Here is an 18,770-nt window from a genome sequence, read left to right as displayed (position 1 = left end):
CATGGTTTGTGGGGCTTCTCATTGCAGTGGCTTCTCTTGCTGCAGAACACAGACTCTCGGCACACAGGCTTCAGCAGTGGCAGCTAACGGGCTCCGTAGGTGACTCCTGGGTTTATGAGTGTGGGCTCCGTAGTTGGGGTGCATGGGCTTAGTTGCTCCTTGGCATGTGGAATCTTCTCAGACCAGAGACTGAACCCGTGTCCCCTACTTTAGCAGGCAGATTCTCATCTACTGCACCACCAGGGAAGTTCTCTTATTTCTAAATAATATGTCTATACTGCTATCCTTGACTCATCTGAATAGACTCACCTATTGATTTCCTATTACAGATGCCAAGGCTTTCAGCTTCTTTATAGCCCCTCTTTCTTTTCCACCATCTTCTCAATAAAATTATGTCTTAAATATCTGTTAAATTGATGTTCAGTGTTTCCATAATTTTGACTACATATATATAGCATGTAGCATATTTTTGCATCAAGTAGCATGATTATATATCCTTTCTTATATAACTTGTTTTTTTCCTGTAATTAGTAATTGCCTCATTTAAAGACATTTTCTTAATTTTCTTTGAATACCTGACTAAATAGTCCCACATCCTCAACAGCTCTGTAAAATGTCTGTCATTGGATTTTAAATAAACTATTAAACATTTTAAATAACTATTTATTAGTTAACTAACTGTTAAATAACTGAAGAACTACATCCCAGGCCCTCAGCCCCTTTCAGGCCAATTTAATCCTTGTGTCTCCACCCTCCTGTTACATTCTGGATGCCTCCACCATGGGCCTGTTGCTATTCTGTTTTGTTGGAATTTCCATTCACCATCACCCTGCGGATTCCGTCTGCCTCTCTTAGGTGTTGTTTCCTCAATCTCTTGTGTCCCAGTGTCCTCCTTCTAAAGTGAGTCCTTTCGTGTGAGTGTACTGTGTGTATAATGTATGTACTTAGTCTCTGAGTCGTGTCTGAAGCTTACAACCTTATAGACATAGCCTGCTGGCTCCTCTGTCCATGGGGATTCTCTAGGCAAAAATACTGGAATGGGTTGCCATGCCCTCCTTCAGGAGATTTTCCCAACCCAGGGATCAAACTCAGGTCTCTGGCACTGCAGGCAGGTTCTTTACGGTCCGAACCATCCACAAACAGCTTCCTAAGAAGGCTGGTTGAAAAGGACATGTCTGGAGGTCCTCCCTGTCTAAACTGTCTCTTTTCTACCCTCTCACTTGATGGAGAGTAAAATTTTCCCTTGGAAATGTGAAGGGCTATCTTCATTATCTTCTTCCTTCCATTTGAGAAATATGATGCCATTCTTGTATTTTGTTTAAGTTTTGCCTGCAGCCCAGAGCATGCAGGATCTCAGTACCCTGACCACAGATGGAACCCTCGCCCCGTGCAGTGGAAGCACAGAGTCTTAACCACTGGACCACCAGGGAAGTCCCAGTTTGATGGCATTCTTACTCACACTTTTCTGCTCATTACCACCTCTCCCAACCTCCACCTCCACCCCCAACAGGACTTTTACAATCTTCTGGTTTTCACTAGTGTTTGAAATTTTTATGATGATGAGTCTTTTGGTTTTTTTTAATTGTTCAATGGTTTTAAATTTGTTTTTTGTCTTTTATTCAGTGGGCTTGAATATTCAAAGGACCTTTTATGCAAAAAAAAAAAAAAAAAAAAGGCTGATATTCTTCAGCTTCAGAAAATTCTCTTATTTTATTAACACCTTTCTTCATCATCTTTTCTGTTCTCTTTTTCTGGAGTTCCTATTATTTAGTTGTGAGGCCTCCTGAATTGGTCAACTAATTTCTTAAGTTTTTGTCTCTTACTGTCCAATTATTTGCCACTTTGCCCTAAGTTTTGGATTCCCTAGCTACATCCTCTGCTTTTCTACTAGATTTTGCATTTCTGCCATCTAATTTTTATTTTCCTAGTATTTTTGTTGTTGTCATTCTCTAAAGATTATTCTTGTCAAAACTACCATTTTGTTCCTGTCTTACAAATACAATATTTTCCCTTATTTCTCTGAGAACTGTAATGACTTCCCCCCCCACCCCGATTTTTGTTCTTCCTCCATAGTTTCAGTGTCCTTTTTCTTTTTTGACTATACAGGTTTATCAGAGGTGTAATCTGTATGCCATAAATTCACCCACTGTGTCTAATTCACTGATGTTTAGCATATTTCTTGAGTCAGTCAACCATCACTTCAGTCTAATTTCAGAACATTTCCACCACCCCACAAAGGTCTTTGGTGCCTGCTTGCATCTTCATTCCTAACCCTACTCCCAGTCAACCAGTACTCTGGCTTCTGTCTGTATACTTTTCCCTTTTCTAGGCATTCCGTATAAATAGAACCACAGTGTATGCCCTTCTGTGTCTGCTTTTTCATGTTACGTGCTGTTTTTGAAGGCCATCTTTTTGCAGCATCAGGAGCTCATTCCTCTTTGTTGTTGCAGAGTGTTCCCTTGTGCCGATGGATCACATTTTGTTTGGACAATCAGCAGTTGACTAGACATTTGGGTTGTTTCCACTTTGGAGGAATTAGAAACATCTTTTTGTCATTTTAATATTTTATTTTGAACTCTGCATTTCACATTAGAGGATTTTTTTTTCCCCCAAATGTATGACATTCTCTAGCAGTCTGCTCATACTTAGAAAGGAAGGCCAAAAAAGTTACTTGGAAGCTGTCTGTGTACATGGTGGGAGGTGGTAAAGGGCTTTGTTGTAATTCTTTGGGGAAATCCTCATATCAGTGGTTTTCATCCTTTTCTCTTGGGCTGGTGGAATTTTCCAGAAAAGGCTCTGCCGATGTCTTGGCTGGAGGGTATAATTCTAGCTTCCAGTATTCTGAGAGTTGAAAGGAGGGAGAAGGCTGAGATGTCCCAAATTCTAGGACATAACTCTTACTTGATCCCTCCATTATCAGTGGGAGATTCCTGCCTCTTTCAAATTGTGCCTTGTGTCCCTGAGTCCAGAGACCCTTTGTTTTAGTATCTTTTACTGGGGCAGCTCCCAGAGTAGAGGAGGAGATCTGGAGATGCTTTTCAAATAGACTTTCAAATAGTCTCTCTATTTTTAGCCCTACCATTATCTGCACCCCCCCCCCCACCCCGCCCCACCGCCATTCCCACAGTTATCTGGTGCCAATTTCTGAGCCTCCAGGGTTCTGCTCTATAAAGCAGGATACCTCCCAGCTTCACCCGCTGCAAGTTTAGGATTAACTTTCTTGGACCCGCTAATCCATCTACCACTTTTCCATCTTCTTTGCAGTATCCAGCATTTTACTGCTATTGTGTTCCTTCCTGTTTTCATCATGGGTTTATGCTTCTATAAAAATCCTTTTACTCTCATTTTCATAGCATTTTCATTGGGAAGAGAGTATTTATTCAACCAGCCATCTTTAATGAGAATCACAATTTAATTCTTTCATGAGAAATGCAACTTCCAATTCCAAATAATTTATGAAAATACCTCACCCTCAAGGAAGTGCTGCATAAGCCTCCACTCCTTAACTGTGTGCTGCACATAGCAACTTCCGTCCAAGAGCACAGAGCAGGAAGGAGGGGTGAGGGAGGAAGGGCTTTATGGTGGAGACACCTGATAAACCCTCCCACAGCCAGGCGATCAAGGTCTACATCAACAGTGACGAGTCATGCAGACAGTATGCACCCTTCGTGGTCCCACCCCCCCCAAACCTGTAACCTCAGTCTAATCATGAGAACACCAGATAAATCCCAATCAAGGGGCAATCTACAAAGTACCTGACCACGACCTCTCAAGGGGCTTCCCCACTGGCTCCGCGGTAAAGAATCCGCCTGCAGTGAAGGAGCTGCGGAAGCCAAAGGTTTGATCCCTGGGTCGAGAAGATCCCCTGGAGAAGGGCATGGCAACCACTTCAGTATTCTTGCCTGGAGAATCCCATGGCAGAGAAGCCTGGCAGGCTGTGGTCTGTGGGGTTGTAAAGAGTTGGACTGACGTGATTGAGCATGCACGCACTACTTTTCAAAACTGTCAAAGTCATCAAAAGCAAGAAAAGACTGGAGAACTGTCATTACTAGAAGAAACCTAAGAAAATATGACAAATAAAGGTAATACAGTAACCTGGGTAGGATCCTGGAACAACAACAAAAAAAAGAGCATCGGGCAAAATCCAAGGAAATCTAGTGTATGGACTGTGTGTGTTAGTTGCTCCGTCATATCTGACTCTTTAAGACTCCACGGACTGTATGTAGCCCACCAGGCTCTTCTGTCCATAGAATTCTCCAAGCAGAAATAATGGAGTGGGTTGTCACTTCCTTCTCCAGAGGATCTTCCTGAACCAGGGATCGAACCTGGGTGTCCTGCATTGCAGGTGGATTCTTTACCATCTGAGCCACCAGGGAAACCACTTTAGGTAGTGTAGAAAAAAGTAGAAAGTGTTAATTGCTCAATATTTATGTAGCAATGTTCATTAATTGTGACAAATGTACGAACTATATTAATGGGGAAACAGCAGTGGGACATGTGGGAATTCTTTACTATCTTTGCAACTTTTCTATAGATGTTAAAAGTATTCCTTTTAAAAATTTATTAAATTTATTAGGGGACTTCCCTGGTGGTCCATTGGTTAAGAATCTGCCTTCCAATGCAGGGGACATGGGTTTGATCCCTGGTCGTGGAACTAAGATCCCACATGCTATGGGGCAACTAAGCCTTCATGCTACAACTACTGAGCCTGCATGCCACAACTACAGAGAAGCCGAGCGCTGCACTAGCGAACCCCATGTGCCACAGTGAAGATGCATAACAGCCAAAATTCTTTTAAATTAAAAGTAAATGAATCTCTCATTTATACTTTGGGTATTTATTAACACCACTATGCTGACAGAAAGGTACCAGAAATTACCATTTTATAATTTGACTCATATCAACCAAAACTACTAGCAATCTGTTCCAATTCATGTATTTGAATACTTCATTCATTCTCCTTTTCAAATATTTCTTGAGCAAGTACTATGTTCCAGGAAATAAACCTGGTACCAAGCCACAGAGATTAATAAAATATGATTCCTATCCCACAAGAAATTTGCTTTCTGGAAACACAGACTGTCCTAGAACACTTCTTATCTTCTACTTCTCTGGAAGCAAACCAGCTACAATGAACATATTTTGGTATCCCTATGGCAACCCAGTCCAGTATTCTTGCTGGGATAATCCCATGGAGAGAGGAGCCTGGTGGGCTACAGTCCATGGGCTCACAAAGAGTCGGACACGAATGAGAGGCTGAGCACACGCACGCCTTACAAGTACAAAGAAAATAATAGCTGAAATTCTTCTCTAACTTTTGAACTCTTTTGTTTAGGTGAGACGTTGAATTCACTAAAACTGCATTTTCCGTTAAGACACGTGCGGGAACGATTAGCTAAAAACCTGGTAGAAAAGGGCGTGCTGACCACAGAGAAACAGAACTTCCTCCTCTTTGACATGACGACGCACCCCCTCACCAACAACAACATTAAGCAGCGCCTCATCAAGAAGGTGCAGGAAGCCGTTCTCGACAAGTGGGTGAACGACCCTCACCGCATGGACAAGCGCCTGCTGGCCCTCATCTACCTGGCCCACGCCTCCGACGTCCTGGAGAACGCGTTCGCGCCCCTGCTGGACGAGCAGTACGATGTAGCCACCAAGCGGGTGCGGCAGCTCCTGGACTTGGACCCCGAGGTGGAGTGTCTGAAGGCCGGGACCAACGAGGTGCTGTGGGCGGTGGTGGCGGCCTTCACCAAGTGACCCTGCCCCGAACCACGCCTCCCCTTTTCTCTCTCGGGAACCAGTCGTTTTTCTTCTCGGACTTCTGGTTGTCTGCAGTTTGTACTTCCCACACTGTAATTGGCTTCTGTTTCATGAAATAGGGAGGTGGCTTTTCCTGTTGTGGGTGTGTGCATGCAAGAAGCTGGGGGTATGAGAAAACTTTCTGTTCAGGTTTAGAAGACAGAAAGTTTTACTGCCTTTTGGCATTTCATTCCTTTTTGAGTTCAAGAGAGTTGCTGTTCTTACTGTAACAAGTCTGGATTTTTGTTGTGTTTACTTTCAAACTACCTCCAATCTTTTGTTGTTGCTTTTTGGGTTTTGGGGGGGTTTTTTACAAATTTTTAAAAATTAAAGTACACTTAACTTACAGAGTTGTGTTAGTTTCAGGTGTACAACAAAGTGATTCAGTTGCACATATATGTTATTTTCAGATTTTTTTTATATGTTATTGTAAAATATTAAGTATAGTTCCCTGTGCTATACAGTAGGTCCTGGTGGATTGTTTTATATGTAATAGTGTGTATATGTTAATAAAGTGAAACTGAAAGTGAAGATCGCTCAGTAGTGTCTGACTTTTTGTGACCCCAAGGACTATACAGTCCATGGCATTCTCCAGGCCAGAATACTGGAGAGGGTAGCCTTTCTCTTCCCAGGGATCAAACCCTGGTCTCCTGCATTGGAGGCAGATTCTTTACCAGCTGAGCCACCAGGGAAGCCCAAGAATACGGGAGTGGCTAGTCTATCCTTTCTTCAGTGGATCTTCCAGACCCAGGATTCGAACCCGGGTCTCCTGCATTGCAGCTGGATTCTTCACCACCTGAGCTACCAGAGAAGTCCCCGTATGTTAATACCAACCTCCTAATTTACCTCTCACTACCCCTTTGGTAACCATAAGTTTGTTTTCTGTGTTTGTGGGTCTATTTCTGTTTTGTAAAGTAAGTTCATTTGGATCATTTTTTTTTTTTAGAGTCCACAATAAGCAATATGATATTTGTCTGTCTGATTTACTTCACTTAGTGTGATAATCTCTAGGTCCACCCATGTTGCTGAAATAGGTTTTTTTCATTCTTTTTTATGGCTAAGTAATATTCCATCGTATGTATGTACCACATCTTCTTTATACACTTCACTGTCAGTGGACCTTTAAGGTTGCTTTCATGTCTTGGCTTCCATGTCATAGCACTGAAACGAACATTGGGGTGCATGTATCTTTTCTTTAAACTACCTCCAGCTTCAAAAGCACATCATTAGCATCTCTTGAGTTTAAGTTTGTCCACAAGTACAAGTTCTTCTGTATTCTTAACTCACCAAAAGTAAAAAGCTGTACGTATCAGGGTAGATTTTGGTAAAGTTCAGTCAAGATACATACCTTAACAATTTTTTTGTTGGTATTAAGCTAAGTGAAATGAGTCAGAGGAAGACACATATAGTATATCGCTTATATATAGTATCTAAAAAAGCCAAACTCATGGGAACAGTGAATAGGTTACCAGGGGCTGAGAGTAGGGGAGATGGGGAGATGTTGGTCAAAAATTACAAACTTCCATAAGATGAATGAGTTCTGGAGATCTAATGTACAGCTTGGTGATTATAGTTAATAATATTGTATTATTTATTTGAAAGTTTCTAAGAGAGGGGATCTTAAATGTTCTCACCACAAAACAGAAATGGGGTGCTCGCTTCGGCAGCACATGTACTAAAATTGGAACGATACAGAGAAGATTAGCATAGCCTCTGTGCAAGGATGACACGCAAATTCGTGAAGTGTTCCATATTTTTTATAAAACTCCTAGAGGAGAACATAGGCAAAACATTCTCCGACATAAATCACAGCAGGATCCTCTATGACCGACCTCCCAGAATATTGGAAATAAAAGCAAAAATAAACAAATGGGACCTAATGAAACTTAAAAGCTTTTGCACAACAAAGGAAACTATAAGCAAGGTGAAAAGACAGCCCTCAGATTGGGAGAAAATAATAGCAAATGAAGAAACAGACAAAGGATTAATCTCAAAAATATACAAGCAACTCCTGCAGCTCAATTTCCAGAAAAATAAATGACCCAATCAATAAATGGGCCAAAGAACTAAACAGACATTTCTCCAAAGAAGACATACAGATGGCTAACAAACACATGAAAAGATGCTCAACATCACTCATTATCAGAGAAATGCAAATCAAAACCACAATGAGGTACCATTACACGCCAGTCAGGATGGCTGCTATCCAAAAGTCTACAAGCAATAAATGCTGGAGAGGGTGTGGAGAAAAGGGAACCCTCTTACACTGTTGGTGGGAATGCAAACTAGTACAGCCACTATGGAGAACAGTGTGGAGATTTCTTAAAAAACTGGAAATAGAACAGCCATATGACCCAGCAATCCCACTCTGGGCATACACACCGAGGAAACCAGATCTGAAAGAGACACGTGCACCCCAATGTTCATCGCAGCACTGTTTATAATAGCCAGGACTTGGAAGCAACCTAGATGCCCATCAGCAGACGAATGGATAAGGAAGCTGTGGTACATATACACCATGGAATATTACTCAGCCATTAAAAAGAATTCATTTGAATCAGTTCTAATGAGATGGATGAAACTGGAGCCCATTATACAGAGTGAAGTAAGCCAGAAAGATAAGGACCAATACAGTATACTAATGCATATATATGGACTTTAGATTAGAAAGATGGTAATGATAACCCTATATGCAAAACAGAAAAAGAGACACAGATGTACAGAACAGACTTTTGAACTCTGTGGGAGAAGGCGAGGGTGGGATGTTTTGAGAGAACAGCATCGAAACATGTATATTATCTAAGGTGAAACAGATCACCAGCCCAGGTTGGATGCATGAGACAAGTGCTTGGGCCTGGGTGCACTGGGAAGACCCAGAGGGATCGGGTGGAGAGGGAGGTGGGAGTGGGGATCGGGATGGGGAACACATGTAAATCCATGGCTGATTCATGTCAATGTATGGCAAAAACCACTACAATATTGTAAAGTAATTAGCCTCCAACTAATAAAAATAAATGGAAGAAAAAACAGAAATGGGGTAACCATGTGATAGAGGTATTATCTAAGGCTATGGTGGTCATCAGGACTTCCCAGGTGGTGCTAGTGGTAAAGAACCCACTTGCCAATGCAGGAGATGTTAGAGATGCGGGTTCGATCCCTGGCTCAGGAAGATCCCCTGGAGAAGAGGATGGCAACACACTCCAGTATTCTTGCCTGGAGAAACCCCATGGACAGAAGAGCCTGGTGGGCTACAGTCCATAGGGTCACAAAGAGTCAGACAGGACTGAAGCAACTTAGCACACATGCATGGTGGTCATCACTTTGCAGTACTTAAGTGTATCAGAGCAATAGCTTGCACACCTTAAACCTCCATACTGTTGCATGTCAGTCATGTTTCAATGAAGTGAGAAAATTTTTTCTTTATACAATCTTATCATATATTTGTATATTTTCACTATTAAATCATAAAAGTGAATTGCTCCATAAAGTCAATTGGATTATGTACATCTATTGATGCTGTGTATAGTGTGAACTTCACCTGAATCACTCCTAGAATTGCTGTATCAATACACAGCTGTTACCATAGCTTTATAATAAATCCCAATATCTGAGAGGACCTGTCCTTCCACAAAATTGCATTGGTGACTCTGAGCCCTTTGCTCTTCCGTATAATTTTAGGAACATCTTATTGAGTTTCTTGAGCCATCCTATTGGGATTTTGATTGGTATGACATTGACTGTACAGATTTATTAGAAGGAGCTGACACCTTTATGACATTGAGTCTGTCTAGGGACATAGCATGACTTTCTGTGGTAAATTAAATATGACTCTACCTTATTTGCAGCTCCTTCTATTAAGAGGTAGAGTCTATTCTGCCACCTCTTGAATCTGGGCTAAATTTGCTCTCCACTTTTATCCAACAGAATGTAGCATAAGTGACATCTTGCAAGTTTCAGAGCTTGGGACAAATAAAGTGATGTGGTGTCTGCCTTCATCTTCTTGGAATGCTGCCTTGAGACCACCATACCATAAAGAAGCCTGGGACAAAAGGGCCTATGGAAGAGAACCTCAGCTGTCCCAGCTAAGTTCAGCAGCCCGCCAGCTGACCTGCCAGCTGAAGGCAGCTGTGCGTATGAGCCTCAATGAAAGCAGCAGAGAACTGCTCAACCAACCCAGAGAATTGAGATGGCATTGATTTAAGCTGTTGAATTTTGGGGTGTTTCATTCAACAACAAAGACTAGTCAGGGCTTCCCAGGTGGCACTAGTGGTAAACAACCCACCTGCCAATGCAGGAGACACAAGAGATGCAGGTTCAATCCCTGAGTCGTGAAGACCCCCTAGAGGAGGGCATGGCAACTCACTCCAGTATCCTTACATGGAGAGTCCCATGGACAGAGGAGCCTTACAGTTTACAGTCATAGGGTTGCAAAGAGTTGGACATGACTGAAGCAACTTAGCGCACACACATGCAAAGGCTAGTTTAAAGAGAAACTGGTACCTAAAAATGAGGTGCAGTTGCAATACAAGCCTAACACGTGTCGTGGTCTTGACACTGGGTAGTAGGTAGGAGCTGGAAGGGTAGCAAGGAGACCATTAGTAGAAGCTGGAAAGTCAGTGAGGAAGCTACTATTTTTTATTTTATTTTACTTATTTATTTATTGGCTATGCTGAATCTTTGTTGCTACACTCAGGCTTTCTCAAGTTGCGGCAAGTGGGGGTTACTCTCTAGTTGCAGTGCAGGGGCTTCTCACTGCAGTGGCTTCTCTTGTGGAGCATGGGCTCTAGGTGCACGCAGGCTTCAGTAGAGAGGCACATGGGCTTAGTTGCCCTGCGGTCTGTGGGATCTTCCTGGACCAGGGATCAAACTCATGTCCCCTGTATTGGCTGGTGGACTCTTAACCACTGCACCACCAGGGAAGTCCGGGAAACTACTATTGAAGTCTGGAAGGATGGTAAACCATGTCTTGTGCTAGTGAAAAGTTGGCAAGATTATTACCAATGAACACCATATAAAGCAGAAGAACCACCTGGTCAACCTGTAGAATCATGAGAAATATTGAATTATTGTTTCATTAAGACAATAAATTTAGGGGTAGTTTACATAATAAATAGTTGAAAGACAAACTTGTGAATCTGGTTGTCTTGAACTGAATTGTGTCCCCTCAGAAATTATATATTTTAGAATGGGACACAGAAAGGCTTTATTCATGAACAAGTTTGTCAACTTGGCTATAGAGTGATCAGGTGGGAACAATAAGATCATATCAGGGAACCCTCAAAGGCCAAAATGTAGCAATCTTTTCTCTAGGACTGTTCAATTTCTCAACAGAGAGAACTCTAGTTTCTTGACCAAGTGGTAGCTATCTTGCTGCAGGTATTCTCAGAGAGAATGACTGGTGGTGGAGACAGAAGCAATGATGATCATCCTTCTTCTGGCTTATCCTGCACAAAGAAGACAAAATGATAAATCCTGGTAACAGACTCAGATTTCCCAATTATCTTTTCAGTGCCTTACTAGAAAATATAAACATAACAAGGATCCCCAAACATCTGTTTTTCCATCAGTTCTGTTTTCAGTCCTACATCTCATTTTTGCCTACCAACATACGTCCGGTTTTTGGTCTCCAAGTTCTCTAGGGTTCTAGCAGTCAAATCTTCCTTCTTGCCCCAGTCTTCCTTTCAGTCAGTTCAGTCACTCAGTCGTGTCTGACTCTTTGCAACCCCATGGACTGCAGCACACCAGGCTTCCTTGTCCATCACCAACTCCTGGAGCTTGCTCAAACTCATGACCATCGAGTCGGTGATGCCATCCAACCATCTCATCCTCTGTCATCCCCTTCTCCTCCCGCCTTCAATCTTTCCCAGCAACAGGGCCTTTTCCAAAGAGTTAGTTCTTCACATCAGGTGGGCAAAGTATTGGAGTTTCAGCTTCAGTGTTAGTCCTTTCAATGAATATTCAGGACTGATTTCCTTCAGGATTGACTGGTTGGATCTCCTTGCAGTCCAAGTGACTCTCAAGAGTTTTATCCAACACCACAGTTAAAAAGCATCAATTCTTCAGTGCTCAGCTTTCTTTATAGTCCAACTCTCACATCCATACATAACTACTGGAAAAACCATCTTCCTTTGGAGCCCTTTAAAGATATGCCTTTCTCTGCCTTTTGAAATCTCATCTATCTTGTTTTCATCAACTGATGGACTGTTTACCTTTTATTTCATTATTTGGGTTTATATATTTTTTCATTCATCAATTATAACTATAGAGAAGTCTCAAGAGAGATTAAAAATAAACAAGTGTAAAAAAAAATAAAATAAAATAAACAAGTGTGATCAACTCATTAATGAAAAATATGTAGGCACAATTAGATCTTTTTGCAGAGAGTCAAAAGCATCTTAAGATTATGACCAAATTAAAGAGAAATACTTGGCAATAATATAAGAAAGCAAGATTCTCTATCAAATCATATATGCTCAGTTATTAATGCTGGCTTTACCACCTGCTGGTCATATTATCTGGGGCAAATTATTGGATGTCTCAGAATCTCAATTTCCTCTTCTCTAAATAGGATTAATAATACCTTAATTATTTTTAAGCATTATAAACACATTCAATGTGCTTAATAAATCTGTTTCATTTTTGCTTTGAAATGAATAAATAAATTGGAAATTAGTGAAATGCACATCAAGACTGGTCAATTAAATTTCAAGTGTAGGTTAATGATCCTTCTGCTTACCGACATTGTACTAGGAAATCTATTGTAAAGAAAAGAACATTTTTGTTTTGAGGGATTTTAGTCTATTATCCAATTAAGTATTGTCTTTAAAAACCATACTGCTTGATCTCTTCCTCAAGAATTTTCCCCATCTCTTCTTTCTGTCTCATAAGTCTTACCTGTTTGAAAAGAAGATGGATGAAGTGTGTCACCCATGGTCCCAGCAGGAAGCTGACTTCACCTCAAACAGTTCCAAAGAAGGGACTTTAACAAGGGGACTCCTTCAGGACACACGCACAGGATACTGAGGCACCCAGAGGCTGGCAGTCACACTGGGTAACCATTACCACGTCAAGGACAAGAGGGCCAAAGGGGAGGAATAGAAGGACTGGACCCCCGGGGGAGCTGAGATGGGGAGGAGGAACCACCCAACAGAACCCCAGCAAATGGAGGAAGGCAGCAAATGTCTGAGGCTTAGCAAAACAGGAAGGAAGAGAGGAAGAAATAACCCAGCATGCCTTTCTTCTCCCATCTTCAGTTCCCCTTGGCTGCTGGAAGCCAGTTGTCAAGGGAGCCTGAATCATGCCATCTACACAGATCAGCTTCCTGGGCCCCAGAACAAGGTGGAGAGCACAGCTCCAGGGAGCAAAAGGAGAATGATCAACATGTGAAGACTAAGAAATACTTGTTGCATTTGTTGTTGTCCAGTCGCTGTCATGCCCAATGCTTTGCAACTCCATTGCCAGGCCTCCCTGTCCCTCATTATTTCCCAGTTTGCCCAAGTTCATGTCCATTGAGTTGGTGATGCTATCCAACCATCTTATCCTCTGCCGCCCTCTTCTCCTTTTGCCTTCAATCTTTCCCAGGGTCTTTTCCAATGAGTTGGCTTGTTGCATTACTTTGGGGAAAATCAATATGTGTGAAAAGTCTAAACATTCTCAATGATAAGTGGCTGAAACAGGAAACTGCAAGCCATCTTGTAAAAAAAATTTTTCTTTACATTTGATGCCTGTCATATGTAGAAATAGATGAGGATAGAAATGCAGGCCTTCCCAGTTAGAAAGCAGGATTGTTTCATATTGCATGTTCTGTGCCTTATTAAGGTGTCTCCTAGTTTATCACTTTGATGATGGAACCAACTGCCACTCAGAGGAAAGAGATGGCAAAATAGCTCTGAACTAGTGGAACCCACCAGGCTAAAGTAACAAGGACAGTTCTCAATGTGTGCAAGAGTGCAATTTCAGAAAATGTCTCAGCCTTGTCATGGATGTCTCTAAGGATTTGTTTAAAAAATTCAAATGCTGCAGATTTATTTATTTTATGCTGGGAAATCCACTGTGCCTTCAGTTATAAGCTCTAGATGACACTTAGTTTAATATGATCCTCAGAGTGAGAGTATATATTCCTTGTCTTTTACTTAAAGCCTATGGTATGCCAGGCAGCTTTCCCTTTTATTAATAATAATGACTGATCTTAGCATATGATTCAAAATTATGTCCCACTCAGCAAAGCTATGCCTGACATTTTGGTGCTCTGTGTCAGTATAAATACTTATCAAGCCATGTGTCTTATTTCAGGTTGATGACTTTTTCTGCTAGGAATCAGTGGATAGGATAGTGAATCTACTAGGATTCAGGGGCCTGTGAAACCCTTAAAATTGATTGCAAAGTGTTTGGCACACATACATTTTTCTAGGAAGAAAATCTATGGTTTCACAGATTCTCCAAAGCTGTGCCTTCCTTTGCCTTCTTAAATTAATTAGCATTCCTCGTCCAGTTTTCATTAACTAATGGCCCATCTACCTTTTATCTCTTCGTTTGGGTTTACATATTTTCATTTATTAACTATCATTATAGAGGATTCTCAAGAGAGAGAAAAGATGCACATGTGTGATCAACTGCTTTTAAGAACCAGGGCTGAATACAAATCTACTAAAAGGGAAACTGGGTGAAAGATGAGAGCTCTAAAAAGATTTTTTTTTCAAAGAGATAGGATTTACAACAAAGACACCTTCTCTGACAGTCTTGTTGGCTGGTTTTACGGTGCTTTAGGTGAAGAGTTTGGGATGTAAAAAATAAAAAGTAAGATAGTCTTTCCCTGATTCTAATGATGTGTCCCTGAACAGAATTCGTCTAACGATCCTGGATCCATTCTCTTTTTGAGACTTTCATCCTATTTCTTTCCAAATAAATACAAGATGGTAGGACAATGTTTGTGAGCCTGCCAAAATGACTACAGGCATGGATAGAATAACATGTAGTCCATGCTAGGAATGGTACATTGATATAAAGGAATTGTTGTCTGTTTGGGCAAGTGTTACACAGATACGGGGTAAGGAAGAGGTCTCAAACTCAAATGCCTTTTGGCATTTGGGACCTAGGCTTTTATGAGATGGGCAAATAATGCTGAACCAAAGAAGTTATGCTCTCTATCCAAAGGGGGCAGTCTTTAGTCAACTCCACTTTTTTGGATGAAAAAAAAAAATAGGATTTGTAGAAGTTGGCAACTAATTCAAAACATTTTAAAACACTGTGTGGGATGAACATATGTTTCGAGGGTGTATTTGGCCCAAGGGGTACCGGTTTGGGATCTCTGGTGTAAAATCGTCGCTCCCAAGCCTGGCTGCAGATCAGAATCATCTGTGGAGCTTAAAAAACACAGATGCCCGGTCCCCTCCAAAACTGGCTGAATCACATCTCTGGGGGTGACGCTGATGTCCAGCCAAGTTTAAGAACCACAAGAGCAAAGAATGGTTGATGCAACAGCATTTACCATCTTTAAAACTACGAAATTAAAAATCGATCACAATAAAAGGAGTCAGAAGAGAAATGAACAAACTGTCCCCATGGAGAACAAACATAGTGAAGACTTACAGGAATACTTTTTTTAAAACGAGTCTCCCATGTTTCAAATTTTGTCTTCTTGATCTTTTTAAGAGAGCTCTGCATTCTAATATAGTAACCACTAGCCATGTGCAGCTACTTAAATTCAAAATAAAATCTTGAAAAATGTAAAACTCAGGTCATCCTTAGATGCACTAACCACATTTCAAGTGCTAAGTAGCCACATGTGGCTTGTGACTCCTCGGTCAGTACACATAGAGGAAATTCACCGTTGCAGGAACTTCTATTGGACAGCCCAAGTAGAGAGAGTATATATGAAAATCAAGAGAGCTTTGTAGACTTTTTAAACCATTCATGTGGAATTCTGATATTTCTAGGGGGTAGTAATTATTAGTATAGAAAAAACTTCTAAATTGTCCACATAGATCTATGCCCTGAAAAAGAGTGATGCTTAACCTAATGCAAATTAATTAGTAGATATGGAGATATTTTTAAGTGCAAAAGTATTCAGTGCAATCATTGGACAAATATTTATTCAGTGCCTTCTACCTGCCAAGCACTCTGCTTTGTGTTTTTAAATTATTCATGGAATGGAGTAAGGTTAAAAAATTGGCTTGGGCAGCTTCCAAGAGCTCTATTCTGGGGTATAAATATCACCTTTAGTTTTCAGTCTACTTTCCCCTTTTAATTCTCGGGTGCTCCCCTTTTGAATGCAATAGCTTTCATTAGGTTGAGACATGTTTTTTGGAATATGTAATGGAGCTTAATGATTTAAAAAGAAGAAGATAAAGGCAGCGATGGCTAACAGCAGAGCAGTTTCTCTTTGCTGAAAATTGTAGATGTCTGGTGGTGGGTTTTGATCTGACTGTACTAGGTGGAGATGTGACACTCTGCCCAGTGGTGTGACATCAGAACAACATTCTACATAGTCACTCCACCACAGTCGGTGCATGCTTCTCGCTCCTATTCAAATGGCATGCAGTAGGATAAAAATCCAGAGGGATAGACAAGAAAGAACCCTAAAGTCAAGGGCCTTCAGGCCTTGGAGTTAAATACAAACTTTTAAATTTGTACAGAAACTGAAACTCTTGAGAATCAGAACATCCTAAATAAAGAAGCATGTGTTTAGGTACAAAAATCATAAAATAACCTAGAGAAAGCATTGTTGGATAATGTTAAGGTATGACCAAGCTTGAAAGTAAAAAGTGAAAGTGTTGGTTGCTCAGTCATGTCCAACTCTTTGTGACCCCATGGACTGTAGCTTGCCAGGCTCCACTGTCCATGGAATTCTCCAGGTAAGAATACTGGAATGGATTGCCATTCCCTTCTCCAGGGGATCTTCCTGACCCAGGAATCGAGCCCAGGTCTCCTGTATTGCAGGCAGACTCTTTACCATCTAAGCCACCAGGGAAGCCAGAGCTTAGTGATAAATAATTACTGGATGCAAGGTGGGAGTAAATGTGGCCATTCAGAGGGTGGAATGGCTTGGTGCCTAGAAGTCTCTAATCATGAACAGTTAATAAATTCCTCAGGGACATATGGGTTGGATTTTAAAACGGTCCAACAAGTTAACTTATTTTTTGTCTGTAGCATAAATCTGATTGGGTATTTTATAGTCTCTGTATGGCTCTTAGGATAATAATAAAGGCTGGAGTTGCTTCTGGAATGCAGTAAATACTTGAGTCCTTATCTTGGTAATGGTTACATATCTCTGATAGTGTTAAGGAGTCATGACTAAGGGACTTAATTCTGGGAGTTTTGCGGCTGGTCCTCCTTTCAGGACTGCAAACCCTGGTTATCTAATCTTACCTCATAGCATGAACCACCTCCTTTATGGAAATGGCAGTCAGGCCTATTGATTCAGCATCAGTGAATGACTTGCACACAATAAATGCCACAGTGGCTTGAGTCACTTTCTCTCTCACACACACACGTCTATATTTATAATCCACATGAAAGACGTGCCAGGCTGAGTTAGGTGGTATGGACAAAATATCGATAAAACACAGAACTTACCCTTGAGGAACTCATATTCTAGAAGGGAAATTCTATGAGTAAACAAATAATCATGTGATGTTATTGTGTTCAGTCACTCAGTGTTGTCCAACTCTTTGCCACCCCATGGACTGCAGCATGCCAGGCTTCCCTGTCCTTCACCATCTCCCAGAGATTGCTCAAATTCACATCTGTTGAGTCAGTGATGCCATCCAACCATCTCATCCTCTGTTGTCCCCTTCTCCTCCTGCCTTCAATTTTTCCCAGCATCAGGGTCTTTTCCAGTAAGTCAGTTATTCGCATCAGGTAGCCCAAGTATTGGAGCTTCAGCTGCAACCTCAGTCCTTCCAGTGAAAATTCAGGATTGATTTCCTTTAGGATTGACTGGTTTGATCTCCTTGTACTCCAGAGTCTTCTCCAACACCACAGTTTAAAAGCATCAGTTCTTGGGCACTAAGCCTTTTTTGTGGTCCAACTCTCACATCCATACATGACTACTGGAAAAACCATAGCTTTGACTAGACAGACCTTTGTTGGCAAAGTAAAGTCTCTGCTTTTTAATATGCTGTCTAGGTATGTCATAACTTTTCTTCCAAGGAGCAAGCATCATTTAATTTCATGGCTGCAGTTACCATCTGAAGTGATTTTGGAATCCAAGAAAATAAAGTCTATCACGGTTTCCATTTTTTCCCCATCTATTTGCTATGAAGCAATGGGATCAGATACCATTATCTTAGTTTTTTGAATGTTGAGTTTTAAGCCAGCTTTTTCATTCTTCTTTTTCACTTTCATCAAGAGGCTCTTTAGTTCCTCTTCGCTTTCTGCCTTAAGGATGGTATCATCTGTGTATCTGAGGTGATTGATATTTCTCCTGACAATCTTGATTCCAGTTTGTGCTTCATCCACCCTGGAATTTTGCATGATATACTCTGCATATAAGTTAAATAAACAAGGTGACAATATACAGCCTTGATGTACTCCTTTCCCAATTTGGAACCAGTCTGTTGTTCCATGTCCAGTTCTAACGCTTGCTTCTTAATCTGCATACCGTTTTCTCAGGAGGCAGGTAAGGTGATATGGTATTCCCATCTCTTGAAGAATTTTTCACAGTTTGTCGTGGTCCATACAGTCAAAGGCTTTAGCATAGTCAATGAAGCAGAAGTAGATATTTTTCTGGAATTTTCTTGCTTTTTCTATGACCCAACGGATGTTGGAGATTTGATCTCTGGTTCCTCTGCCTTTTCTAAATCCAGCTTGAATATCTGGAAGTTCTCGGTTAATGTATGTTGAAGCCTAGCTTGGAGAATTTTGAGCATTACTTTGCTAGCATGTGAAATGAGTGCAATTGTGTGGTAGTTTGAACATTCTCTGGCATTTCCCTGCTTTAGGGTTGGAATGAAAACTCACTTTTCCAG

At 41.1% G+C, this 18,770-nt stretch overlaps 1 protein-coding gene and 1 non-coding gene across 2 annotated transcripts; both read left to right on the top strand.

Moving 5' to 3' along the window:
* Positions 1-3,578: 3,578 nt before the first annotated feature.
* Positions 3,579-5,803, top strand: LOC122454302 (Golgi phosphoprotein 3-like). Its single transcript, XM_043488686.1, has 2 exons — positions 3,579-3,636; positions 5,336-5,803. The coding sequence occupies exons 1-2, from the start codon at positions 3,579-3,581 to the stop codon at positions 5,758-5,760; spliced, it is 483 nt and encodes a 160-aa protein (XP_043344621.1). The 3' UTR covers positions 5,761-5,803.
* Positions 5,804-7,453: 1,650 nt separating this feature from the next.
* Positions 7,454-7,560, top strand: LOC122454691. The gene has a single exon (XR_006273496.1). It is a non-coding gene; the product is annotated as a U6 spliceosomal RNA (small nuclear RNA).
* The last annotated feature ends 11,210 nt before the right edge of the window (positions 7,561-18,770 follow it).

The sequence above is a fragment of the Cervus canadensis genome, chromosome 16, assembly GCF_019320065.1.
Source record: "Cervus canadensis isolate Bull #8, Minnesota chromosome 16, ASM1932006v1, whole genome shotgun sequence".
Lineage (NCBI taxonomy): Eukaryota > Metazoa > Chordata > Mammalia > Artiodactyla > Cervidae > Cervus > Cervus canadensis.
This window is presented reverse-complemented; position numbering and strand designations above follow the sequence as displayed.

What these genes read in the sequence shown, in the direction of transcription:
- LOC122454302 (XM_043488686.1), top strand. Translation starts at nt 3,579, where the DNA reads ATGGTGGAGACACCTGATAAACCCTCCCACAGCCAGGCGATCAAGGTC. An exon ending in GATCAAGGTCTACATCAACA is followed by an intron (nt 3,637 to 5,335) that starts GTGACGAGTCAT and finishes TCTTTTGTTTAG; the next exon opens with GTGAGACGTTGAATTCACTA.